Source organism: Phragmites australis, chromosome 4 (genome assembly GCF_958298935.1).
Source record: "Phragmites australis chromosome 4, lpPhrAust1.1, whole genome shotgun sequence".
NCBI classification, from domain to species: Eukaryota; Viridiplantae; Streptophyta; class Magnoliopsida; order Poales; family Poaceae; genus Phragmites; species Phragmites australis.
Window position 1 is genome coordinate 47,732,140 of NC_084924.1, and position 27,753 is coordinate 47,759,892.

A 27,753-nucleotide genomic window follows, 5' to 3' on the forward strand; every position below is an offset into this window, starting at 1 on the left:
AGATCAACAAATGATCGCTCTCAAAGTTCAACAAGTGAATTAAGCAAGATTTGAGCATATATTTATCTCAAATATTTATCTCAAGCAAGTATATTGAAAATAATTCAAGCATTGAGATAACAAGCTTCTATGAACTCCAAGACGAAAGTTTCCTTGAAGAAACCAATATTCCTAACATAGGAGTTAAATGAAATCTTTCATAAAGAAGGAAGTCACTTGAAAGCAAGAATTGAAACAAAGATGATCAACAAGGATTACCACTTGTATTATTACCAATTGTAAGAAGACAATGGTATATGGAGATATCACAAGTCGGTAATTGCAACAAGGCATGGATCAACTTTTTTTTTTAAGAAGCATGAAGGAAAGATTTTAGAAATTAAACACATGCTTCAAACACATTCCTCACAAAGTCAACTATTACAAGAAAACACAAATAAAAACAATAGTTGATACAGTTCTGTTGAACTGACCCGGAGTATCCGGTGAACACCGGAGACTCCGGGTGGCACTCAGTCGCCACACAGAAAAGACTCGGAAAGTTGCCGGACTCTCCGAGTTTTCCAGATACCGGAGTATCCGGTGAACACCGGAGACTCCGGTCCTTTTTATCAAAAGAATAAATATTAACCGAGACTCTCTGGCGGAGTCTCCCTCGGAGACTCCGGTAAAAATATTTTCTCCTACCGGAGTATCCGGTGAACACCGGAGACTCCGGTCTTTTTCAACAAAAATAAATGCTTAGCCGAGGCTCTCTGCCGGAGTCTACCTCGGAGACTCCGGACTGAAAACACCAACTACCGGAGTGTCCGGTGAACACCGGAGACTCCGGACAATGAAAACAATTATTGATATGATCCGAATGAGAAATGATTCAAATTAAAAATCTTGAGATTGAAAAGGTCACTATATAAGCACCACGACTCTCAAGTTTCAATTTAAACCAAAAGTGGATTAATTAATGGATTCTTGCAAAAATGAGAGCTTTACATGAGCTTGACATACCACATAGATGCTAGATAAACAATAATATCAATTCTAAATGGTATTGCTCAAATGTTCACAAATTATGGGTATTTAAGATGCATAAAGCATAATACTCCCCCATAATGTGATAATCCATTAATATCTCCAAAAGAGAGCCAAATAGAATTCAATAAGACAAATAAGATCAAATAAGGCTCCAAAACCACTATCAACACATGAGAGTGCAATGCATCCTACACATACTAGATATATGACCTACACATACTAGTTGGTAAGAAAAGGCTAGATGCACTTAGAAACAAATTCATAGCACACTTAGCAAGCAATCAAGACATGTATGGATATATAAAAATAGTCATGACAAGATTTCAATAAAGTCTACACATGCTAGCATAAGCATAAACTCTAAACAAGCATAGATACATAATCTACACATGCAAAGAGTTAGAAACTTATAGAAAAGGTGTAGAACAATAAATCTAGCACAATGAGCAAGAATATGAATTTAAGGCATTGTGATAAAGAGTTACCTTCATAGAGTGACATTGGGTAATAATAAACATAATTCCATAAAACTTGACTCTTTAATCAATTAGATAAATCTTCAAATAATTAGCCAAGTCTCCAATGCCCTCCATTTTACCAAGAGACTAAACACAAGTTTTACTTGAAGAAATATTAGTCTCAAAGCACAAAACATAGGATGAGCTCCCCGTATATATGTGCATCCAAGTATTTGAATTGCTTGTGATATGCACTTGGTTCATTCAAGAATCTAGAGGAGTGTACCCTATATTTTGAGTTAAGGTACAAAATAAATTTACAATGGAAATACTTGTGCTAAGAATGAACTTACAACCATGAAATCATATAAATTAAGTTCATCTTCCATAGCCATCACAAAGTATCCATCACCTACATTATTAACAAGATCTTGCTCTACTAGAGAGCCGTTAAAAGCTTCATATTACACAAAGTATAAATTTTGCTCAAATTTTACCTAGCCACTTTCAAGTGTTCCCAATAATGAAAAATTGTGAACATTTGCACCTATGCTAAGATAAGTGGCTAGATAGCTTAAGTTAGATACTTGTTACCGAGATGTCATTGAAGATTGAAATAAACCAACAAACCACACTCTTGGCACTTCTTTCCAAACATCATGAGAAAACCCAATTTGAAAGAATCTTGAGATGAGATATTCAATATAGTTCTTCTCAAGTAAGCCAAGTCTTCAATTGCATCTCCAAGTACCTATTTAGCAAATTAAGCACTTTGTGGTACCCAAACCATGTTGGGTCCTTTAAGATTAGTCATGAAAGATTTAGGCACCCAAATGGCCTTTGTGCTAGCAAATGATGAACTAATCACATTAGTAGCACAAGTTCCATTTTTAGCCTTCCTAAGCGATAAATCATTATCAATTGAAGAGTTAGGCTTAGGAATGTTACCAATAGGACAATTTTTACCAATATGTCCCTTAGCCCGACAAGTGTAGCAAATGCGGTGCTTATCCTTGCAAGATGCCTTCTCCTCTTGCTTCTTGCTTGCTTCCTTGCCGGTGAGCCTCTTCCTTGATGACATAAGACCTTCATTCTTCATGTAGGGGCATGATGCAATTTCATGTCTTTTCTCATTGCATCCATAACACTTCCTCTTGCTTCTTCTTGTTTTCTTCTTTGGAAGTGTGGTCTTGTCATCAACCTTGTTGGAACACATAGAGGCATAGTGTCCCATGCTTGAGCACTTGAAGCACTTGATATGAGCTATCTTCTTATTGGGTTTTGCTTCAAGTCCATAATATTTGTGCTTCTCACTTTTCCCTTTGCTATCAATATTACAAGTAACACTAGGGAAAATATTAGCTTTAGAGCAACAAAAATTAATAGGCAATTCATCATTGGACATAGAATTGACATTAAATGAATTGCTAGAATTAGCACATGTTAAATCTACATTAGAAAAAGAATGTGTGCTAATGTCCACATGAGGTTTATAGGATTTTACCGTTGTGATGATTACCTCATGAGCTATTTCTAGCATGGCATGTGAGTCCACAAGATTTTCATGAGAGCACACAAGCGCATCATGATTTTCTTGCAAGGCCGCATGCTTGCTAGTAAGCTTTTCAACTTGAGCCCTTAACTCAATATTTTCTTTCTTCAAAGATGCTACATAAGAATTAGAGTTAGTAGCACAAGCATCATCAACGGGAGAAATAGTGGATTTGTCCATAGATAAAGAATTGCAATTAGGACAAGATTTTTCTAAATCCACTAGAGGCATAGCATCTAATTTATCAATCAAAGAAATATGCTTAACTTTAAGATCCCCATAAAGATTAGATAAAGAACTATGAGATTCTTCAAGTTCTTCATATTTCACATTTAAAGCATTAAATTCCTCAATTTTCTCAATGAGGAATTCCTCTTGCCTCTCTAGGCTTTCCTCATGATCTTGTATTATACGCAAGAGCTTGATCATTTTAGACATATTCTTTTTGCTCAAAATATCAAACCCGAGCTCATCACTATCACTAGCACTAGAACTAGCATTAGCATTATTTATCTCACTTACCGATTTCCTTTTACCTTTTGCCATAAGGCATAATGGAGATTCGGTGTAAAGAGATGAGCATCTTGGAGAGGTGGATGCTTCTCCACCTAGACTTTGTCTCTCATAGACTTCTATTTCCTTCAAAAGGTTAGTCTCACAAGTACTAGTGGAAATAGATGTATCGCTATGAGGACCAAGAATTATATCATCATGATAAATAGGAATTTTAGCAATAGATGATATACAAGGTTTAACAACATTACTAGATATGAAAATTTCATTGCAAGTGTTGTTAAAGTCCAAATGAGAGATTGGGCACTCACTTATCACACTCACCATTTCATTACCTTGCTCATTATTAAATGTTGGTGAAGTGGATGACGGAGTGACATCCTCTTGGACAAAAGAGAAAGTCATTTGGTGCTCTTCATGGTGTGATGATGAAGTAGAGCATTCCACAAATGACGTCTTTGGAAGAAGTTGTTCTTCATCACATTTGGGCTTGTCATATCTTTCTTTGAGAGTAGTCCAAATGAGATGAGCGTCCTCAAGCGGCAAGATCGATTCAATAACATCTATGCTCAAATCATCAAATAAGACATTAGTAGCTTGAGCATTAAGATGTATGCATTTCTCTTCCTCTTGGGGTGATATGAGTTTATCATTAGGAGGAGAAATGCTCACATCTACAACTCGCTCTATTTGAGGACCCATGGCCCTAAAAATATTAAGCATGCGAGTACTCCAATCACAATAATTTGAACCATCTAAAAGGAGTGTCTCTAAGTGCACTAATCCACTAGTCGACATCTTTTACTCTCTAGGCGGTAAAGCCCGAAAAGAGAGACTTGGCTCTGATACCAATTGAAAGGACAATGATGTCGCCTAGAGGGGGGGTGAATAGGCGTTTTTACAAAAATTCAACCCTTTCTACCGTTGGCCTAAACTTGCAGCGGAATATAAACTAACGAGTTTTTCACAAGAGAAAACCTAAATATGCTAGGCTCAACTAGTGCACAATCACCCTAAATAAAGTGTGGAAATTACAATCCTAAGGTGACAAAAATTACTCAATTCTAGTAAGAGATATGCAATAAAACTTAAATTGAAAAAGGCTGAAAATACTGTTCATATGCCTGAAATTACTGTTCACCGGAGACTCCGGTGTAGTCCGGATACTCCGGTGTGTACAGGTCCGGAAACTCCGGTAAAGGCCGGATTCTCCGGGTTCTGTACAGAACAGAGCCCGAAACTGAATGAAATGGATGTGTAGAGAGTTTTAGCTCAAACCAAGTGATGTCGTGTGTTCCCGGAGATGATTCCAAGTAGATCCACGAAGAACCTACACTCAAATACACACAAACAAGTAGATCGAGCAATATGCACAAAGATTTGAACAAGAACTCAAAAGTAAAGAAACAAGAGAGGAGACACAAGATTTGTTTCCCGAAGTTCGGATTCACCACCGTGAATCCTACGTCTCCGTTGAGGAAGCTCCAACGAGCCGGGTCTCTTTCAACCGCTTTCCTCGATCCACTAGCTTTATCTCTTTCCTTTCGGAGGCGAGATCGACCTTCACAAACTTTCCCGCGGCTCACCACACGCGCGGGAGCTCACCGGGCAACACCTAGCCGGCTAGGAGGCTTCACCTCCAAGAGTAACAAACGCAATCAAACTTCTTGCCGAGAACTCAAGTGCTCAAGATCGGATTTTGTTTCACTTGCACTCAATCTTCCAATCTCTCAACCCAACTCACTTTTCTTCTCAAATCACACACTAGAATGGAGTGGGAGGGAGTTCTTTTGGCTCTAGAGGATGTTCTTTTCGTGCCCTTGCAGCAGCCCCAAAGGATAGGGTGAGTGGGGTATAAATAGCCCACTCCAAAGAACTAGCCGTTACTGTTTTTGACAGAACTGACCGGAGTATCCGGTGAACACCGGAGTATCCGGCCCTAAATCCAAATACGACGTCAGAACGGTCACAGAATGTGTCAGAACTAGCCGTTACGCACTTTTCTGGACTTTTACCGGAGTATCCGGCCTACACCGGAGTCTCCGGTCGACACTTAACCCAGAAAACACCCCCGGAGACTTCCCGGAGTCTCCGGCCACTCCAGGTACCGGAGTATCCGGACTTCACCGGAGTCTCCGGCCTTTCCAGGTACCGGAGTATCCGGCCTACACCGGAGTCTCCGGCCACAGCACAGCTGACCTCCGAAAAACGGCGATAACTTTTGATCCCGGAGTCCGATTTCGACGATTTTGGACTCTATGGAAAGCTTATTCAGAGGGCTACACATCCCAACTGAATTCATAACCTAAAACACATAGGATCAAATTAGGAACACTCCAAAACCTATTTTGGACACTTCCCCACTTTCCGCTCCGGACTCTTAACAACAAACTCTCACTTTGGGTTTGGTTGGGAACTCTTGAGCACTGAGACGCGACAATTAGCTCACGTTGCATCCCTCTTAATAGTGCGGCATACCTATACTCAAATTCAAAGATAAAACTCGTTTGAACCACTTTGAGCATTTGAAAACTTTCAAGTACCGCTTCTTTTCTTTCAAACCTTGAGGGTTGTTAACTTCCATAAAATCTTCACTCCATCTCTTCTTGATTCTTCATATGATTTATGTGAATCATCCATAGCTCCCCATAGCCTCGCACGGTCCATCGGCGCAAAGCCTTCACTCGCTCTTCACCACCGCCTTGGTCCTTCGGCGCCAAGCCATTTGCTTGCCCTTCACCACGGATGGTCCATCGCAGCCGAGTCTTGCTTGCCCTTCACCGTTTTGCCATAGAAAACCACTTTGTATTCGACATCTTCAAGGAATTCACTTTTTCATATATGGAGTCCACTTTTGTTCTTCACTCTTGGCATATGTGATTTCAATTCAACTTATGCCTTCTTATAGATCCTAACCCCTACTCACTCTCAAGCACAAAGCACATGGGTTAGTCCATAAAACCTAAATGACAACATTTATACCTTAAGTTACTTGATCTCCACAGGTAACTTATTAGCCTTCATGCATATTGTCAATCTTCATATAGAACCTAACCCCACTCATTCTTAAACACATAGCACACGGGTTAGTCCATAAAACTCTATTGACAAGTCATACCTTTAGTTACTTGATCTCCACAAGTAACTTAGCCTTCAAGCTTATTGCTAATCTTATTGAGCTTCTTCTTCTTCTTATGAGCATCACTTAGAGCTCATTCATCTTGATGCATTCTCAATCTCCCCATTTACCTAGAGCTCATGCATATCTCTCATCCATGCATCATCTATGGAACAACCTACTAACAAACTCAACACCACTATTAGTCCATAGGTATTGTCATTAATTACCAAAACCACATATAGGGGCTAGATGCACTTTCAAAAAATCGTTAAGCGTTGAAGGGAACGAGAATACCTTCACGATAAAAATCTCCCCCGCGAAGAAAAGCCCTTGAAAATGGCCTTACTCTGCCAAAATCAGCCGTGACGTGTGCCGTTGCGATGGCGCCCGAGCGGCACCCGCGCCGATCCCACAGCGCCTATGACGGCAACGTGAACGGCTGGTCCGGCGCCCGTGCGCCAGCGCCTGCGCCCTGCGAAACCGCTCCGTGCGGAGTGGGAGCAGGAGCACAGCCTAGCCCAGCGCTCCGCCGCTAGCCGGCTACACCGAGGCGAGCTGGCCCATGAATACCGGGCGCGGCTGCATTGCCGGTGCTTCACGGAAGGGAGGGCGTAGCACACCAGAACCCAACGGATCACATGCCTGAGTGAAAACCGTGCTTTACTCGCACTGGGCAGTAGCGTACTAGCGTCCTCCTGCAATCCGGCCGGTCGCCGTCGTTACATGCTCACAATTCACAACATTGAGCAAATGAAGAACATAAAAGTCTGAAACACCATTCTTTTCTTTCATTCACTGGTAGGGCTCCATACTCTCCATGCAGGTTCACAATTATCTTCCCAACTAAAATGCAACACCAAACATGATAAGTGGGAAGAAACTGAAGAGATATTTGTCCTCAAAATGTATTGACATTACGTTGTATTTACAACATTGCTTTGCGCTCTTTCGAAATCATAATTAACAAGGTTAATCACTCAATGGGTAAAATCACAAAAGCATAAAAAAATTCCGAAGATATAAAGAACAGATGTTGATAATATCTAGAAAAGTGTGGTCTGGTATTTTATCAGGTCTAGTTATATAAATAAAACTGAGGAGCTGTTGTACATGTGTTTCTATTATATGCACTTTACATACACTACTTTCCACCATCCACTACTCATCCAACAAGTCGGAGTTGAGGAAGTGGGGAAAAAACTTCTTTTTTTCCAAGAAAGTTGAAAAAAATGTGTCAAAGTTGCCTATACCATAGACATTCCCTCAAAAGTATTGGTGTCATCTGAAAGGTTCTGCTGGGGCAGTTTCTTCAAGAAGAGCAGCGACCCTAAAACATTCAGCAGCTTCAAGTGCTGAACTGTCGCCTTCATCTTCATAGAGTAAGCCAAGGTTGAACCATGCAACATGATTCATTCTGTCTAGTCGCAGCGCATCAGTAAGGAAGCATCTTACAGAAGGCACGAGCCTCTCACCAAGCTGTCGAAGAACAGTAGCAGTTGATATCAAACTGGGTACATGTTCAGGTTCGAGGTCTAATGCTGTTGAGTATGCTTGAAGAGCTTCCTTTAGAAAACCTTTCGCTTCATGTAGCTTTCCTGCATGGTAAACTTCTACATAAATACTACGAATGCAAGCTTTTGGGTAAAGAATATTCATGAATTATGAAAGGAGAATTTCTAATAATACAAATATATGATGCTGATAACTGACAAAGATACTTAGAATTTACTCTATAATTAATAGAGAAAGCACCTGTAGCATGAGAAGCCATGGGGGAATATGGACTGATAGCTCTTATCTTGGATATGCAAAGTTCTGCATCCTTCCACTGCAGCATTCTTTGGTACAAAAGGGCAAGATCATACCATGTCTTTACTTCCAGCCTTCTATCAGCCTTAGTGCCCTGCAAAAATGTTGCACAAGACTATCAGAGGGTTTCCTTTCTCAAATGGAAATCCCACAACTATATGTAACTAACGACATTATGTTCTTCATTGCTTCCTAAAAAATATACTATCAGCCTGAATATTGCAATTCAATATGTAGACTGAATGCCCGTGTTTTAATCCTTATAGGATGCGCATTATCCCAGCTGCCATGATTCAGGAGATGATAAGAGATGTTTTCTTTCTCTAGCAGATAAAAATTCCAATCTGAGTTGATAACATTCAAGTAGATTCGGTATATACGAGATAAAAATATAAGCACATCGAGTATTCACTGTCCTTCAAAAAATAAATCCCTCCAAAATTGATTTAAAACAAAAGGTAGCCACCTGCAACATAGAAATCCCAGCACCAAAACTTGTCGTCCTAAGTTGGATCACAGCAAGAAGCTGGGTATACGTATCAATTGCTTTCTTAAATTGCCCCTGGGCAATCTGAATTTGGGCTTTGGTTTGCAACAGATCTCCTTGACACCACTTCCCAGCTTGATCTAGCGCAGCATCCACAATGCATTCAGCATCTTCATAGCGTTTTTGGGCACTCATTATTCGAGCTATAAGGAGCCAAGTCTTCAATTCTGACCCAGCCTCTAATTTCAACAGCTTCTTGGCAAAATGAGCTGCAGCACCTAATTTCCTCTGGACAGCATTTTCAAGGCTGAGATTGTACATTATCCCAAAATCTCTGCCATGCATCTTCTTTCCAGCATTACCAAGCACCTCCAATACTTCATGCTGCTGAGAAGCTCTCTCTGTATCAGTTGTAGCATATCTAGCTTGATTGGAAAGGGAAATGCCAAGCAAAAGGTCCGCTACAGCCTCCATTTGGTCACAACCTCCATATAGATTGGCAAGGGCTCTGCGAGCATATAAAACACCTTCAGCATGCTCATTGTTCTCACCACAAATTTTTGAAGCCAGGAGAAGTTCTTTGAGACTATTTGAATCCTCTCCAGACTTCAATTCTCTTCTAAGCAGATTCAGTGCGGTTAAATCATCTTCTGATGCTAGGTAGCACAAAGCAACACTGTACAACCACTCTCTATTGTCTAGAACACCAGGTAATAGTTCTTCAAACTGACAAACTAGAGGTTTCAACTGACCTGACACGGACAGTGCAAAAGTTAGGTGATGCATCACAGTTGGGTCTCTCTCAACCCTCTTAAGATTGAACTTCATCAACAGAATCAAAAAAAGAAGAATAGCTTCTTCCAAATTGTTCCGAGTTACAAATAAACCATCCAATTGAGATTGAAGATTCGGAGGGCAGGCTTCACAGCCACTGTATAGGAGAAAAATAGCAAATTCCTTCTGTACTCTAGCAATGATCTTTACATCAAGGTTCCAATTCCGAACAAGAGCCCTCCTATATGAAGAGATAGCTTCAACAGGAAAACCACCTAATTTCCAAAGCTCCGGAAGCAACTCAACTGCTCCGCATATTGTTTCATTCAAGTTGCAGTCATTTCCAAAGTTGGATGGTAAACCCTCAGGTAGTGCAGATTCAACAATGTCCAATATTGTACTGCACTCACGTGCAGCATCTGCAAAACCAAATTGAGTTGAAGTTTGTTTGAAGTAGTATCGCACAAATGAGCAAAAGATTGCATAATTGGCATCCATACAAAGTACATAGCAGTGGGGGCTAGTCTATACCTTCGAACTTTCCAAGATCACGAAGTGCTATAGCTTTGAGATACATAGTCTCCATTAGTATAGTAACAACATGGAAGGGCATTACCGGAGAGCTGGAATGTGAATGGGGCTTCTGCTGCCCCACTTTTCTAGAGATTGATCTTTTCATCCCAGGAATTAGTGTAGATATCTTTATCCCATCAAACACTCGAAGTGCTTCTTCAATATGCCCTCTTTGGTATTCTACCCTTCCAAGCAATGCCCTTGCTTCCTGAATTTTTTTAAATCATTACACTCAACCAATTTGAGAAAATCAGGTATGGAACATTCAAATTTTGATGGCTATCGAGCTTACAGTCATAACTTCAAGACATATGAAGACGCTTATGAAGTTGAACACCAACCCTAAATGTAATAATGAACATACAAAAAGTACAACAGTTGTGGTGCTTATCTACTTACTGCACTTTTTCGTGAAACAACACTTGGAACAAACATGTTCAAACTTCAAAATATCTACTGTAAAGTATCTGTGTTGCAACTAATCTGACGAGAACTAATAAATATATGCCTAATGATGAACTAAGAAGAAATGGAAGACCAAGGCAGATAGTTTCTAAACAGCATATAGCAATTGAGATTGAGACAGTTCCATAAGAGAAATGCCTATATGAAACAATATGGTGAAGGCAGTTTCAACACACAGTATAAGCGACAAGTATACACAGACTAGCCCAAGTATAGCAGTTCAATGACTTCAGTTGTGGACAGTTCGCGTTCAGTATGCTTTGTCATGAGAAGATGTAGGCCATAGAATGTAGCACCAACCTCATAGTTAAGGGAACCACCCCCCTGGAGGGACAACTCAGCTTCCTCAATGCGAGCATTGTTGACATGCTGCTCACCCACAAAATTTGGAGATGAATACCTGCTGGCCATGCCATCCTTAATGATTATTTTCTCTGATGTCTGGACCACTTCATCCATCCCGTTCATCTGATCCCCAGAGCACAAGCATTGCATTGACATCCGATGAAACAATTTACTAAATCTCCCCCTCTCTTTTCTATCCACCATCCTGCTGTGTCATGTTCATTCGCCTTCCCTGTTGCAATTACCTTACATTGAGTAATGTATTCAAATATTGGGACCCGCGATTTTAACCACCGTATAGCTTTGTCCTATTTGAGCAGTTGTCCTGGAGGTTTAGACCCTACGGCCTACGCAATGAAATAGTCACAATTCGGTAGTATGCCTTGGAGAATTAATATTACAGTTGCTAGCAACAGCGACCATATTGAAAGGAATGGCATTGCAAGGATTTGGGATTTGGGGGGTTTCACGATTGCGTAAAGTCATATACATCAGTACCAGAAATGAAAATCTTGATAAAACAAATGAGTTTGCCACCACCACATAGGCTGAAGAAATCTGAATGGTATTTTGTCCAACTCGTGCGGATTAGGCAAAAGCATATGAAAATTATCCATTGAAAATCCCCTCCTAATTTCCACTATCAACGCATTGCAAAACTCATATTCTTTGTTTTCCAAGGAAAAAATAGAAAAAGAATTTCTACACGTAAATGCTAATTCTACTGGCCTAAATTCACAATAGAATGGGCTATCATCAACTGAGTAACGAACCCGCTCACCTTCGCCGTACAAGGGAAAACTCGATCTCCGACTTTCTTCCTTCCTTCCTTCCTTCCCGCAAATAACAGAAATGGCTAATCAAAGTCCAATCTTGCTCCCGCTTTGACCGCTCCGAGCACCAATCCGGCAAAAATTGGATCTTGGCCGAATCGGGGGCCAAAAGGATCGCCGGGATCGTGGGGGTTTCCGAGCAAGCAACGGAAGGGGCGATGGGATTGAGATGGGAGTCCAAAGGGGATAAGCGATCCTCGATCACTTCAAATTCCGGAGCCAAATCCAAGAAACGCGATGGAATAATTCCATCCGCACCAGCCACCCGCCAGGAATTGTTTATCTGCTGGTTGACGAGTCTGGTTCATTGGCCTTCGAAAGGCCAATCTTTGAAAAATCGGAGGGCTCGTTGGAAACATGCATGCTACTTTCTGCATCTCCAAGCGTTCCGTACGTGGGTCCCATGTGACCACGCCTTGATTTTTTAGAAACTCCTACACCCAAACAATACCACATCACAGACGTAAGAGACGTGGAGCTTAAAAATTAAAATATATATATTATAAATATTTTACTATCGTTGTATATGTTTTCTACTTTTAAAAGAAAATTCTAAGTTAATAAGACACACCAAAAACAAATCTGAAGTTTGATCTCATGTACTTAGGGTATAACCTTCTCTACTAACCACACCAGCCTTTTCCGCTTTGATTCTTTTTACTTAATTAACAGAGGATAAATGGAAAAAAAACAGCTTACTTTACCGGAACACACATGCTGTTCCAGCACGGGCCCACGTGTCATTGAGTGTATCTCACTCCACAGCCCACTAATGCTCGTTGGAGACCGGGCCCACTCCAATTCTCGCAGCCGCCTGACTTTGACCGCGTGCCCACACGATTGGGCCTATAGAACTCAGCAAGTTGGGCCGTGCAGTCCCAAGTTTCCGTAGGCCGAGCCGTAGAATCAGGTTGATTTCTGGGCCGCAAGCCTGGTCCGTACAGATGCAAGTGGGTATTTAATAGGTTATTCTGAGTCATTACTTAATTTATTTTTATTAAATTATTAGATAGAAATAAATTTTTAGTTCAATTAAATGAGTTTTGGGTAGATCCACGAGCTGGGCCACAAGGCCTGCTTAGTTCCGAACCAGGGATTTTTTATTTGTATATTTCAAATAAAAATTGTAAATATATATGTTTGTTTTGAAAAATTATAGAATTAGATTCTAAACCAGAGATCTAGATTGTAATTTTTCAAAACAAACATATCTATTCACAATTTTTTGATTTAAAGTATATATAAATAAAAAAGATCCCGAACCAGGTACCACCAAACCACATGGCCCTCTTCCGCTCAAAGAAAGAAAACACACAGAGAGCACTTACAAACTCACACTTACCGTCGAGAGGCAGGTGATACATACGGCCATTTTTACCGCAGACGATGCACGGCACTGCACTGCACTGCAACTGCGAGCATGAATGCACTAGGAGTTGATGCCTGACGGGGTGGCAGTACTGCGCTTTCTACCACGCTGTCCTTTTTTTCTTTCCATAGAGCTCAGCTGCCTCGGGCACATGGTTCTTGCAGTATCTCACGATTCGTCCCAGTGATTTCACGCATTGATAGCTTGATGCTGCATGGCAACGCAGGCTGAAGAGACGACTCCATGCACATGTAGTGTCGCTCTTGTCACCTTCTCTCTATCTTTCAGAAACTAACCTCGAGGGTCGATATTTTAATACTAAACATGCATGGACTTATCTCTAAGCAACAGTTCCTGTCGATTCTTCAGTAGAATTTTTTTTTCAGGAAGGGTTGAGATTTTATTAGATCAAAGCAGGATTACTGTTAGGAAGATGGACCGGAGGCATGAGATTTAACGTGGTAAAATCCTTTAATACGGAGATAAAAAAAATTATGAGAGATATATCTTTATTGATGATAGTATGAGATTACATGTACAAGTATCCAGTATGACATGTGTTTTTAGTCACATTCGACTATAACTATTTATAGTACTCCTCTATGACTTTACTCCTGTGATGTTTGAGTTATTATCCAACAGTTTCCGGCAGCTGCCACAACATGTGTAGCAAAGTCTGGAGCTTACCTAAAAAAAAAAAAACTGGAGCTGACGACGTCTCCTTACCAGCATTATTGGCTAATCAGCAACCTTAGTTTGATCTCTAGGATAATGGACAATCTCAACCTCCCGTAGCTCATCGACGAGCACATTGACCTCCTTTAGCAACAGCGCTGGACGAGAACGGTTCTCCTCCATTGAATTGAGCGCTGAGCACATCGTGAGGCAATCATTCTCTAGAGTGATCGGAGAGGGTCTGGTCTAACCATTGGAGAGCCAGGTGTCGACCTTCCCTGCAAGCAGGAAGCTCGGCCTCAGCGTCAGAGCAGTAGAAACGCACCTGTCCAGAGGAGAGGACAGACCCGTTTTCATCCCTTGCAATCACGCCCAGCCCCGCAAGGCACTTCTCCCGGAAAAAAGCGGCATCCGCATTGATTTTGATCCTTCCCAGCATTTTTTTAATATGAGTTTTAATGTGATTTGAATTGATTTGAGATTTTATTTGAGAATATTGATTATAGATTAACTGAAACTAGAGTTGGAGATATGTATTTGCTTGTCTTATGATGTGTAGGTAATAGATATAACTTGATGATCGATGGTGGGATAATCGGGGCCAAGCGAAATACTTAGTGTTGAACAATCAAGGAGGCTGGACGGAGTCAAGAGTAATACTAGCTGAACACGTAGAGGTAAAGCAAAATATAGAAGGTGGATGGAGACGACGTATTGATAAAGTCAAATGAAGGGGATGTCGGTGCAAGTGACAAGGTGGTCTGAGGGATCTGCAGCGGGAGAGACTTGTCGGCGGTCAGGATCGTAAGATGGAGTATATGTGTCGATATCGGAGCGCTTGCATAAGATGTAATCAAGTGGTGAGTTACGTTTTGAGAAGTGTACTAGGGTTTCACGATTTAGTCATAAAACCATGGGAGGACTGTAGGCGTATGTTGCACCATTGTGAAGCTTGCGTTAATGCGAAGCTAAGTCGTGAATGCGTCGCGGCCGTCCGATGAATCGATAAGAAAATGAACTAAAATATTCTTGATAGTAGGTAGGAGTGTACAACAAGATATGAGTATTTTGGAAAAATAGAAAACTTATGGGTAAAAGTTTTCTAGACTTATAAATAGAGGAGTAAGACTATGGGAGGAGATGAACCAGCAATATTGAGCCTCTTGTGCCATCTAGATGAGAGTTTTGTGCTATGGTTTTAAAAGAGGAAGAAGAGTGTTTAGCATATGTATTAGGCGAGAGTTTTGTAAGAAAAAATCTTTGTAATTAGTCTAAAATTGGACTGATATATGCTACAATAAAGTTTATTTTTCTTCATATTATTGTGCTCACCTCTTCTCGTTTCTCTCTATTGATTCACTAGCAAGTTTTCAAGTTTTTCGGTTTTCAGATTTGATTTTCGTTTTGAATTTTGGGTTGAAATTCCAGCACCTTATGAGGTCATTCTTCTTATTGCTAGAGGCATAAAATTCATATACACACTCTTATGTGATGAGGTCTTAAATTTTCTTGTCTCTAGACAATTAACTTGAAGAATTTCGTTACTCGTTATTTATCTTTTCTTATTTTTTTGCAATTTATGATCTTTCGAGTACTAAGACACATGGATTGATCTTAAAGAACATACGGTTTATATAACATCCGTGGAGTTGTGTTGTCTTGATTTTCTTTTGTTAAAATTTATCTCTATTTTTGCTTCTGCTTGAGTTTTGAGATGCGTTGGGTGATCCAAATAGGTGAAGACTATCGATTTTGCAAGAAATTTGTTGAGATAACTATTCACTCCCCCTCTAGTTCTCAGTCTTGTTCCTATAATTAGTATCAGAGCTGGTTTGATCACTTGTTGATCTTTACTGGCTTTGTAATCCGTAGGCGATGATGGAGAGAAGTGGGAAGATTCCTCTGTTCGATGGTCGATATTTTTCGTACTGGAAGGTGCGTATGAAGGGGCAATTCAAGAAATAGTTGATTCCAACTATGAGATTCCTGCTACTCGCACTACTCAGATTCAAATCGAACAGTATGAGACCAATAATAAGACCAGAAATATTTTGTTCGCAAGTCTAAGTCGAAATGAGTTTGACAGGATCCAGCACCTCCGTACTACATGGGACATCTTATCTACTCTTAGTGTTTTTCATGAAGGTAGTAATCATATTAAGGCTAGACGCTAAAGCACATATAACCAAGAATATCAAATGTTTGTGTAAGACTCCGAAGAGTCTTTGGATGCGATGTTTGCTCGCTTTGATGGGATTGTTAGCAATCTTCTATCCCCTGGTGTTCTGCCCTATTCTGACCACAAGAGAGCGATCAAACTTCTCTATACCCTTAACCATAGCATATGAAAAGTGAAGATCTCGAGCATTGAAGAGTCATCAAGTTATGACATATTTACTTATGATGAACTCTTCAACAAGCTCAAGTCCACCGAGATAGCCAATGCAGTTCTGATAGATCTTGGAAACCGCCTATCTCAGAACATATCGTTGGTTTCTGTATCGAATGGTGGTAATCAGGTTGGAGCTAGTTTCTCTTGTGCTAACACTTTATCAAGTGGTTTTGCTTTGTCTTCTTTGGTTTCTATCATAGAGGAGTAAGTAGATACTTTGGATGATGAGGACATTGCTCTCATTGTAAATAAGTTCACCCGCTTCTAAAACAATCACCGAGACCAGAGGAGGGGCAGTTCCTATGCTTGCTTTGAGTGTGGTGATACCACCCACTTCAAGGCGGACTGCTCCAAACTCAAGAAGAGAGAAGACCGCGACCATGACCACAACAAGCACAAGATGAGGAACAAAATGCTCTTTTTCAAGAATAACCGCCACAAGATGGCTAAGAAAGCGGCCAAGGCGGCTTCTAGGGCGTTCGTGACTGCTCTCAACGATATTGACACCTCTTCTAGCGAGGAGGAGAGCTCGGATGAGGAGGAGCTGTCGGTGAAGGACAAGAAGAAGAAGAAGAAAGACTTCACTGGCCTCTGCTTCATGGCGGATGATAACAATGATATCAACTCTGAGCTTGATCCCTCCGATGTATTACCTTCCTACATTCAGCTTTTTGTCCAAGTGATACCTTGAATGATGTTCTCATTAGCCAGGATGGATTACTTAAGAAAGTTGTGCATGAGTTGAAGAAGCTTAGACCTAAGTGTGAGCCTGTTTCTTCTGAGTGTGCATTGTTCAGGTCTAGGTCTGATGATGAAGAGTGTGAGAATTATTTGTTGGTTATGATTGAACTTGCCGAGCTTTAGAATATGCATGCTCAAGTCTCCAGTCGGCTTAAAAATGTCGAGAAGAAGCTCCTTGAGGAGGAGTCTAGGTCTACTCTCTTAGGTGCTTGCAAGAATTGTCTTTCGCTTGTAAAGGATGTTGAACTGAAACACAAACGCCTTAAAGAGCTAGAATCTAGATTGATGAGTCAAACTGTTCTACTTGCATAGTATTTTAGGACAAGCTTATTTAGGTTAGAGGGCAAGTTCAGAAACTCTTATATGAGAATGATTGTCTCCTTTCTCTAGTGGAGAAGTACTCAAAGGGAAAGGGAAAGATGAATTTGATCTTGGTCAAGACCAAGATGTGTGCTGACAAGACGGGTTTAGCTCTTGGGTTAGGATTTAAGAGAGTTGCTTACAATAGGCATAGTGAGATTCTTTTCACCATACCTACTACCTAGAAGCTGAAAAGTTCAAAATCAATATCACACCACAACCCATAAAGAAGAAACCCACACCACAGCTTACCAAGAAGAATCCAGCACCACAAAACAACAAAGCTCCACAACCTAAGGTGAGAGCCCCAATGAGAGAGCCTAGAGTGACTGGCAGCCGAGTTTTAAAGAGATGCTACCACTGCACCTGTTGCCAGAGAGAGAGGGTCACTTTGTTGGGTTTTGCTTTCATCGTAAAAGAGATGAGCGGCATGAGTAGCAGTGGAGTATCCGGGATTTGTATTATCCCTCTGTTGGTGTACATGAGGCTTTTCCTCGCTCTCGCCCACGAGTTTTAGACGCTCTTCAGTTTTTTTCCAGAGACTTTATCCGACGTAGATTTTACCATGACTCATATGGTTTTGGTCCATGTGTAAGAGGTTTTGAGTCACAGCGCTTTGGCGGACCATGTTTTCCTTATCGTGGTTCTCACCTCCAACGTGCCAGTGTTGATTTGCATTCACATGCCTTCACTGCTTCAGGGCGGATGACCAAGTACTGGATTCCTAAGGGATTTCTGTCTAAGCCCAGGACTGAGTCATCCACCTATTATTTTTCCCATATGTAGGTGGCAGGTCGAAACCTAGAAAACAAGTGGCTCATCGACTCTGGTTGTTTGCGCCATATGATCAGAGATACATCATGGTTCTCCAGCCTCACCACGATGAAGCAGAACAAGTACATCACTTTCGGGGATGATCAGAAAGGAAGAGTGAAGGCTAAAGGTATGGTAAGAGTAAATGAGAGTTTTACTCTTAAAGATGTGGTTTTGGTGGAGTATCTGGGATATAATCTTTTCTTTGTATCTCAGTTGCTAAATGAGGACTTGGAAGTATGTTTCAAACACGATACTTCTCGAGTTCGTGATTCTTCTAGCGCTTTGATTTGCCGAATTTTCAGAGTTGGGCGAGTTTTTGGAGCTGATTTTTCTGAGTCTCTTGGCTCTTCTTGTTGTTTGATTGCATAGTCTTCTTCTGAGCTTTGGATATGGTATTAGAGACTAAGGTATATGAGCTTTGATTTGTTTACTCGTTTGAGTGCCCTAGGTTTAATCCGATGATTACCTAAGCTCAAGTTTGAGAAGAATCTTGTTTGTACTCATTGTTGATATAGCAAGATGAAAAGAGGGTGTTCATTCTTAATGCAAAGATTGTTGGCGGCTAACATACTGGAAAGAGTGTGTTCATTCTTAGGACCCCTTTGTCCCCCTCAAGGACATTTCACTTACTTTCAGGTTCAAGAGGAAACAATTTTCAATCCGCCTTAGCTTTGCAATGATTATAAACAAAGCTCAAGGACAAACCATTCCTAATGTTGGTATTTATCTACCTGAGCATGTGTTTTCTCATGGACAACTGTATGTTGCATTATCGAGGGGTGTATCATAGCAGTCAACACGGATTTTGGCTAAGCCAAATAAAGATTTAGATGCCATGGGAAGAAGCTCCAAGAACATTATGTACATGGATGTATTGGAATGGTGTTCCTCGATTTCATGATTAGTATCTTGCTTCTAACCTCACATAATTGATTCATTTCTAAAGTGCAAATGAGATAATTAATTATTTTGTAGGAGCGCACATAGAATGGAGAAATGTTAGAACCAATAATTCATAGAGCAAATCTTTTACAACGCACACCAATGCACATTTCGCACCGATCCTTGTTATTGACATGCAATGCACATACAGGATGGTAACGAACAGTCAACTAAGGAAGAATTTTTTGATAAACCTACTGAAGTATAAAAGGAACAAATGTGAAGACGACATCTCATCCTGTATACGGGAAATTGTTAAGAGCATTAGGCATTTGATGTATGCGTAACTAATAGATGTTTGAAAATATAATTTTGTGATGTTAAGCGCATCGTTGTTACAAATGCAGTGGTTGATAATTGCACATGTGTGTCGCACGTGCACGTTTACTATGATCCCTCACTTGCACGTGCACGTTCCTGCTAGGAGCTCAATTCTTTTGATTGCTCACAGCTACGGCACGGATGCAGGTCCCTCCTTGGGTTTGGATTGCAAATATTGTAAGACGAACTCTCTATCTCTTAGAAAACCATGCAATTTGTTATGCTTAAGACTCCATATCTTGTATCATAAGTATATTCTTGCATACAGTCCAGCTATAAAGAAAAGCATTGTCAATGCAGATTCGTTTGGTTCAAACATTCAAGAGAATTCAGTGACCCATTGGCCCGAAGAGTTTATTCTTTTTCTACAATATGTGTCCTTATTCTTCAAGTCATGGTAGCTGTGATTAGGTTTTTAACCCCGGTTATCACACTATTTTTAAGTGATGACAAAGATACATCATTTTTTATTTACAAATGCGGTGGTTGAATAAATACATGTGCGTGCCGCACATACACATTTACTTAGTAAATGAGAGACTGGATTAATTCTCATTACTTACTTTATAATACACGGCTATTGTCAACAATATATAACTAGCTAACTAATAGAGTCTCAATCTGAATCCAACTCTATCTATCTCCTTCCTAATTCTGAACTGAATCTAACTCTTTCCAACCATAACTAATTTGGACTCCTTAACTTATCTCAATTTGAACTTAGACTTCTAATTCTAATTTATTTCTAACCTAATTTATCTAAACCGATTTGCCTCCTACTTAACTCTCACTCGTAACATTACATCACTCCTTTCGAGTAAGCTCGTTCTCAAACTACCGGGTGAGTGGGTGATGGCCATGATTATAGCCATTGAAATCTCCACGTTGATATGACACCGGGACCTTTGCATCAGTGTTCTAAATGATGATCGGTCTGCTGTATCAGAAGGCATGCAGCAGCAGCAGTCCGTGATCGTAGCTCTAATTGCAGCCCGAATTTCAGACCGTAATATTGCTTACAGCAGGAAGAGAGAACGTGATCCTCATGTATATCTTGAGCAGGAAGAGAGAACGTGATCTAAATAGGAACAAAGAAGAGGGAAAATGTAGTACTCAGCCACGGTGGTCTGCAGCGAGCAACATTGCCTTCGGGATTCAGCTCCATTAGACTAAGCCCAAGGAATTCTCTTCACAACGTAGATTCCTATTATGAAATATTTTTTTTCTTCAGCGCTCTAACGATTCTCGTCAAGAAAGGATTTCTAGTATCATTCTCTTTAGATAGAATTATCTCTCTTTTTCTTTTGCGATTCCTTTCAAAAAAAATCTGTTGAAGATGAAAAAAAAATAAATGAATAAAAACAAGAAAAAATCGAAAAAAAAACGAAATAAAAAAAATTGTAGTTGGAGATGGTCTTACCAACGCTGGCCACTCCACTAAAGCTGCTGCGCACACACGACACGAGAGGTCCGTACAAAGTTCATGAGAGCACCTGAGCTCAGCGGCTGCTGGTTGTCATCACGTTAATGATTAGCTCCACAGGCTGCACTCGCTTGGCGCCCAAAGAGGGGGGCAGCTCCAGCTGTGAACTGTCTCATCATCTGCCTGCATGTACAACTTGCATCAGGATTCGATTCAGCACGGACTGCAAAACGTTTTCAAACAACGACCGTTTTGGATGATAATTATAGCACAGGATCGTGCCTGATGCATCCAAACTCCCAGCCCAGCTGGTGTGCGTTATAGACAGCAGCTCGTTTCAGAGCACAGTAGCACAGCACAGGGTTGCATCTTTCAGAATCAAATGTCTTCAGGTGCTGCACTCCACATGTTCCGCTGGAGAGCCCTGCAGTCTGATAAGAACATGTTTTATTATCAGCATTGCTGCAGGAGTGCCTAGTTTGTTAAAGGGAAAAAATGCAGCTGGCTCCATATTTTGAAGGGTGAGCTATAATGTCAAATCACATCAGAGTGGTACTACTAACCTTTTCTCACTGAAAAAATAGAAAACATTTTGTGCAGATCAGCTATACTTTGGCTCCTGTAACTTACACCAGAATAAACAAGACAAAATGAGGTACATACAAACATTTGGTTGCACCTTGGATTCTTAACATTATTGATGTTCTTGGAAACTTGCCGCAGGTTTTGACGCAGGAGACATCAATTTGTAAGTCCATTGCAGAAAAGATCTCAGTGCCAATACAGGCAAGCAAGTGGTATCTAGTCTCTAGTGTGTGAGACAAGTCGATGGCACGCCTTTTACAGCCACTAAGAATAAATTACCAATAACCAGCAGCAATGCTGGATGCAAACTTCGATTAAACAAGAAAGCAGCAAAACATGAAGTGAAAAGGACATTTGTCTGAAAGGTAAGGAGCCCCCCAAAAAAACAGGTAAAAGGAGCAGCCTGCAAAACTTCCTCACTCACATGAGTTGACTGAAAAGATGGGCTTTACCAGTTACCTGAGCGCTTTTATTTATTTTTACAGCAGCTGCCTGCAACATGCCAAAAATGATTCATCACGGTTGAAGCATCGGTCGCTCGCAGTCAGACCATCATGGCATCATCCAGTGACCACACGACGGAAAGGACACGCAATGCATGACTTATGACCACGAGATCGAACTCCGAATGTAACCCAAACTAGTTTGCTGTTGAAAAGGGGAGCACGAATACACAAGTGCAACCGATACAAGAGGTCGAAAGGGTCCTGTGAAGCCCTACAGATGCCATGGCCTTTCAAGGCCAACACCAATTTTTTAGTTGATAGGATTAGAATGGATAAGATGATATATTCGTATTTATATGCATTTTATAAATATTTGGATGAATTTGTATATGTTTGAGTTTGTTTGAATTCAAATTAAATAAATATATATATATATCACATGAAATGATAAAAATACATATAAATAAATATTACAAAGGAACTCACTTTTTTACCAAATAATTTAAAGTTGAAATACTTTTTATAAATTAGTACATCATATGAGAAAAATATTATTGATTTTTTCAGATTTTTTTTAAAATTACTCGAAGTTATAAGAGTGAACTTATTTAAAGAATTTTAATTAAATATTAGCTCACACTTTATGGATCAAACCAATTAAAATAAGTTGCTAATAAGCTCTAATTTACTTATAAAAACATTTAAAAAATTTAAACTCACTTAAAAATAAACGCACTTACAAACAACAAGCTAGCAAGAGCGCGGACGTGACCTCCAGTTCTTTTTGAAGGACCAACGAAGGAACCTTACGGGATATCCCATCCGCCTCCCGTCCCCCGTCCCGTGAATCAAACAGATCCTAAGTTTCCCATGAACAAATCACAGTTGAAAACACAAGGCAATTGCCATGCAAAACTAACTCTAATTCATTAATTCAAGAACTACGAACAGATGATTACATGAGGTGGTTCGGTTACAGCATGAGCAGTTACGGTTACGGTGAGGTTGGGGATCAAGGTGTAACTCAGCGTCGCGCCTGTTCGTTACACGAGATCATTGAGCTACAGGCTAACTACTCTAAATTTTTTACAACAGAGAAGAAAGCTAATGCAATCCCATTGCGCCTCTGCCACGGGGCTAGCCATTGGTGTAGACATCAGATATTGAGATCAACGGAGCTCTAGCAATGAAAATCTAGCAGTCAAGCCTCGCCCATTCATACCGTCCAGGAAGCGGGCACTCGTTCACAGGACAAAAGTTATACCTGATCAGAACAATGCAGTTCAGTGTTAGCCAATTCATATATTTACATAAGCACATTTCTTCATGTTCTCTCTAAGGGGAACCAAATTTAACAGAATGTTTAAGTGGTAAAGAGAAGGAAGTGAGTCATACTTCTCCCTGAAAGTATGCTGCTCCTGTTGCTCAGCTGCTGCGAAGAACTCTTCCATCTCAAGAGAACTCGGTATAAAACGATAAATTGAGGCTTCCATTCTGTGACGGGAAGTCATCGAGTTGCTGGTTTTACTTTTAGTTGTGGATCCTGGGGTGCTTATCGTCTCTGAGTTCCTAATCAAACTGCAAGGCGTTGTCTCTCTGGAACTCCTGCAATCCAAAGAAGGATATGAAAAAAAAAAATACTCAAAAGAGAAAACACCTGAAATGCATAAGAAACATTGCAATGCATATTTCCCCTCCTGATAATTTAGTTTGCATGCCACGAAAGGACCAACATAAATCAAAACAGGCCCAACAAGAATAAGGGAATGGTGAACACTAGAGGATGCCAACATAGTCAGATGAGTGGAAGAGGCCCCTCCTAACTTAAACACTTGAAATACCATGGGGCCGCCCAGAAGCAGACATCAAGGAAAGCCAAGGATGACGGACACACCATCTAAAACCCAGAGTCCTTCCCACTACTGTTCAACCATGGAGGTCACTACATGCAAAACGTACTCACAGGCAAACAAAATTCGTTCCTAGATTATGTCACCATCCCTAATCTCTAAATCGAGCGCTTCAAAACTCGAGACGTGGCACTTGCAAGCTGGAAGCTGGATTGGTGAACCGATATAAAAATTAATCGAGCACATTATCTTCTTCCTCATATAATACTAGCATGCTCTTGTCTCTTCCCGGCATATGCCCCCACAATGAGGTACTTGATTTATAATGCAGCAAGCACACTTAGTACCAGACAGACAACAACTGGGCCTAACAGAGACAACTGAACTAAATAGGGTTTCCAACAAGTATATGCCAAAGAAGGGCCCACGTAGACCAGATGATGCGACTAGAATAGTGTTACTGTGTCAAGACATCTCATGACACTGAGACATTTTTCAAAGAACTATAGAAGCCAGGTCACCACATTAAGCTGCAAAGACCAGAAGAGTCCTGTATTTCATCCCTCCCTTAAAGGGGTTGCACTAAACATTACAAATTATAGTGGCTGATGCATCAGAATAGGAATAGAGGGAAGTCCATTTCGCCTTTGCATTTCAAGAAAGGTGGTCCATTCAAGGCCCAGTGATCTCAGGCAGCCAACAAGCAGGAGGCATTCAATGGTGGTGACACTCTGGTGCGTGGCTAATGATGAGTTGCTTGCTAACGCCATGCCGTTTAGTTGCCTTCCAGACACAGCGCAGTGGCAAGTGACTAAGCACGCAAGAAATGCAAGAAATGGAATCTTGAGTGCGACGTTGAAATTTCTTGCAAAAGGGAAGAAAGGCCCTTTGATTGGCAAAAGATTGGGAGGGTCACTGCCCAACCCCACCACCAACCGGGCAATGCAAGAAAACTAAGGCGGCTCGTGTAGGGTACGGGGGAAAACAAGGGGAAAGGAGGCAACTTTTTCCCTCCCGCTACGGAAAAGGACGAGACCAAGGCCAACAGAGGAGACTCCACTAAGAGTCATCAAGCGCAACGGTGCTTCAATTTGGCTTGGGTGCAACCATGCAAGCATTTTGCATGCAACATACAGCAGATTGCTGGTTTCTTTGAGCAAAAACTTTGGCATGTTTTGAGATCTATGTTTCTAAAGAGGGATCCTTGGAAACATTTTTTTGGCGACTTACTCTTGGAAACATTTGGGCACGCTGCTAGCTTCAACCAAGTCCAGTTCCGGCCATTAAACTATGTGGTAAAGTGAAATAGCATGGCTGTAATGACAGAACCTCGGATTATTTAAGCTAACCTTTCAGGGGGGAAACTAAGCTAAATAGGTCTTTTTTTTTGTCAAGGTTTCTAGGTAGTATTCTTGGAGCTATTCTTAGGGCTCCTTGAACGCAGGAATTTCACAGGAATCAGTTCAATTTCGTAGGAAAAAAGCAGGATTCGGAAAAAAAAATCCAGCGTTCCAAAGAGGCCTTAGACGCATGAAAATCTGGTATGAACCCAGGAACTGGGCAAGGAGTGGTCTTTGCAACACCTCAATCCTTAGAACAACCATGAAGAAGCACTCAAACAAACGAGTGAATGCATTGCTCAATTCAGTCAAAGGGTGGACCTCTCATCACACATAGCAGCAAGGAAAACGGGGAAAAGAAATTTCGGTGCCAAACGCTCGCGTCATTCAACTGCGAATTCGAAGCCCTAAATAACCCGCGGCGGCGATATTGGAGCAGAATCGAAAAGATATCGCTAACCAGGGAGGTGTGGCAAGATAAAACCCTAGACCAATCCCCCGCAACGCACCAAACAAATTGAAGAACAACGAAGAAGGAACAGGGGAGGTGAAAAAATCGCACCTTTCCATGGCGTCCAAGTCGAGCACGTTCTCCCCGAAGGAGACCTCAACCTCGTCCGCCGTCACCAGCGCCGCCGCCGCCTTCCTCCCGGCGCCCCTCCTAGAGGCGGGCGCCGCCGCCTCCTTGTGCGGCGCCTGCGGGTGCGGCTTCTCGAGCCTCCGGCTCCTGAGCTCGAGGTACTGCCCCGTCTCCTCCACCTCCCCCGTCTCCAACGGCCTCTGCGCCCGCTGCAGCGCGAGCGTGCGGGAGCGCGTGCGGACTCCGAGCAGCGCGCCGCAGGGGACCTCCATGACGGCCACCTCCCCGGACACCTTGCCCTTGCGCATGTACTTCCCCATGGCCTGGCCCCGCCCCTGCGCCTCGCGGCTTGCTCGAAGCGAGGAAGCGGCGGCGGTAGGTGGGTGGGGCGGGCCGCAGTCGCAGCACAGGGGAATCCCGGGAATAATGGGGAAGACGAGGGCTTGCTAGCGCTGCAGAGAGAGAAGCAGAGGGCGCCTTGTGGTGCGGTGCCGTGCGTTGGCTAGCGGGAAAAGGCACGAGGGGACGGGTGGTGTCCCGCGCGGGCGGGCGATGCTATTTAGAGAGAGAGAGGCGGCTGGGCTTGGCTTAGGTAAGAGAGAGAAAGGGATTTTCGGGACAGGGGACGGGTGGACGGCGGCTGGCGTTGCGAGAGATACAACTTTATAACGTGCGGTACTGTCTATGTTGATCATCTATTTTTCTATTTACGGATTATTCATACATTAATTTTCTTATATATTTTATAATTATGTACCTATGTTTTTAGTACTAATATTAGCATAAATAAACTGTTGTGATGAGCATTGGATCCACTACACTTTAGAAATTTTCCTTTCATGGTGTTGCGGTTGTTGCCGCATGGGAAGGGAAGGATGGGTTATGGTGATCAAAACATTGGCAGCGGCGGGGAGGGAAACTAGGGAAAGACGAATAGGTGAGGATTCTTTCTGATTTTCTTTATAATTTTTGTTCATTCTTGCTTCTCCACGGTCGTCATTGATTCAGTCTCCATATCAAAGATAGGGTTTGTTTTTTAGACGTGTTTGGTTGCTCCGCTCCGCTTGTGTAAGCATCCATCGGTGCAGTCGCGTCCGATCAGCCGCGTGTTTGGTTGCCCGGACCAGCCCTCTCGCCTACACCCTCCTGTGTAAATGCATCGAGCGAGCCTACTCCGCGCGTATGCCGGAATCGGGCGTACGTGCCGAGCTGGGTTCGCTCAGTGCAAAAATATTGTGCGTGATATTTTTTTATTTAACTTTAGATTTTATTTACAGGTACAACAGTGATCCAAAAATTTTAAACGTTTTCGTGAGCAAACTAGAGCTCACTAGCAACCTATTTTAATTAGTTTGATCAAAAATCCTAAGTTAATATTTAATTAAAATTCTCCAAAAATTATAAAAAATTTATTAATATTCTTATCCTGTGATGTACTAATTTATAAAAAATATTTTCAACCCTACGTTATTTGGAAAAAAGTGGGTTCCTTTGTAATGCAACATATACTCATACGGGTAACCAAACAAAATCTCTTCTCAGCCAAGCTGAGTACATGCAGCCAACGAAACATACCCTACTGCATCTCTACAACCTGTCTTAACTCAGCCTGTATGACTCATACGAGTCAAGCTGAGGGCATGAAGTCAACCAAACAGACCCTTAAGATTCTGTTTGGTGAAGAGCGAGATGGGATGGAATGATTTCATTCATATAATTTAGAATGTTATAATTTCATTCATATATAGATGCTTGTTTGGTACGTGGGATGAAACAAATTCATATTTTTACCTCAGATATATCGTCAGTGTCATGTTTAAAGTAAGGCGGCTACGTTCTAATATTTTTTGAACGACTCTGTTCTAAATTTTTGAAGAATATTTTCTGATTTCGAACCATTCTATCTCGCTGCTTTTAATCCAAATAGCTCAAAAAGATGATAGGTCCGCTC

At 41.4% G+C, this 27,753-nt stretch overlaps 2 protein-coding genes across 6 annotated transcripts; both read right to left on the reverse strand.

Annotated features, from left to right (window-relative positions):
- Positions 1-7,696: 7,696 nt before the first annotated feature.
- LOC133916954 (protein NPGR2-like) lies at positions 7,697-12,326 on the reverse strand. 5 transcript variants are annotated; one of them, XM_062360863.1, is made up of 7 exons: positions 11,911-12,326; positions 11,194-11,476; positions 11,085-11,133; positions 10,278-10,527; positions 8,952-10,165; positions 8,429-8,579; positions 7,697-8,286 (listed from the first exon to the last, which is right to left on the reverse strand). In XM_062360863.1, the coding sequence occupies exons 2-7, from the start codon at positions 11,331-11,333 to the stop codon at positions 7,955-7,957; spliced, it is 2,136 nt and encodes a 711-aa protein (XP_062216847.1). In that variant the 5' UTR covers positions 11,334-11,476; positions 11,911-12,326; the 3' UTR covers positions 7,697-7,954. The 5 variants fall into 5 exon arrangements, with proteins under 5 accessions (XP_062216847.1, XP_062216843.1, XP_062216845.1 ...); XM_062360859.1 differs by having other exon boundaries at positions 11,085-11,476; positions 11,911-12,324; XM_062360861.1 differs by having other exon boundaries at positions 11,085-11,361; positions 11,903-12,324.
- Positions 12,327-22,934: 10,608 nt separating this feature from the next.
- LOC133916955 (cyclin-dependent kinase inhibitor 5-like) lies at positions 22,935-26,345 on the reverse strand. The gene is made up of 3 exons (XM_062360864.1): positions 25,785-26,345; positions 23,428-23,637; positions 22,935-23,296 (listed from the first exon to the last, which is right to left on the reverse strand). Exons 1-3 carry the CDS (start codon positions 26,120-26,122, stop codon positions 23,227-23,229), a joined length of 618 nt encoding a protein of 205 aa, XP_062216848.1. The 5' UTR covers positions 26,123-26,345; the 3' UTR covers positions 22,935-23,226.
- Positions 26,346-27,753: the final 1,408 nt, after the last annotated feature.

Excerpts from the sequence above, each read along its gene's own strand:
- LOC133916954 (XM_062360859.1), bottom strand. The coding sequence starts at position 11,333 with ATGGTGGATAGAAAAGAGAGGGGGAGATTTAGTAAATTGTTTCATCGG. Across the intron at positions 10,528-11,084 it reads GTGGTTCCCTTAACTATGAG|GAAGCAAGGGCATTGCTTGG; the intron begins GTTGGTGCTACA and ends AAAAAAATTCAG. Across the intron at positions 8,287-8,428 it reads CATGGCTTCTCATGCTACAG|AAGTTTACCATGCAGGAAAG; the intron begins GTGCTTTCTCTA and ends GTATTTATGTAG.
- LOC133916955 (XM_062360864.1), bottom strand. The coding sequence starts at position 26,122 with ATGGGGAAGTACATGCGCAAGGGCAAGGTGTCCGGGGAGGTGGCCGTC. Across the intron at positions 23,638-25,784 it reads GACTTGGACGCCATGGAAAG|GAGTTCCAGAGAGACAACGC; the intron begins GTGCGATTTTTT and ends TTTGGATTGCAG. Across the intron at positions 23,297-23,427 it reads CAGCATACTTTCAGGGAGAA|GTATAACTTTTGTCCTGTGA; the intron begins GTATGACTCACT and ends TGTTCTGATCAG.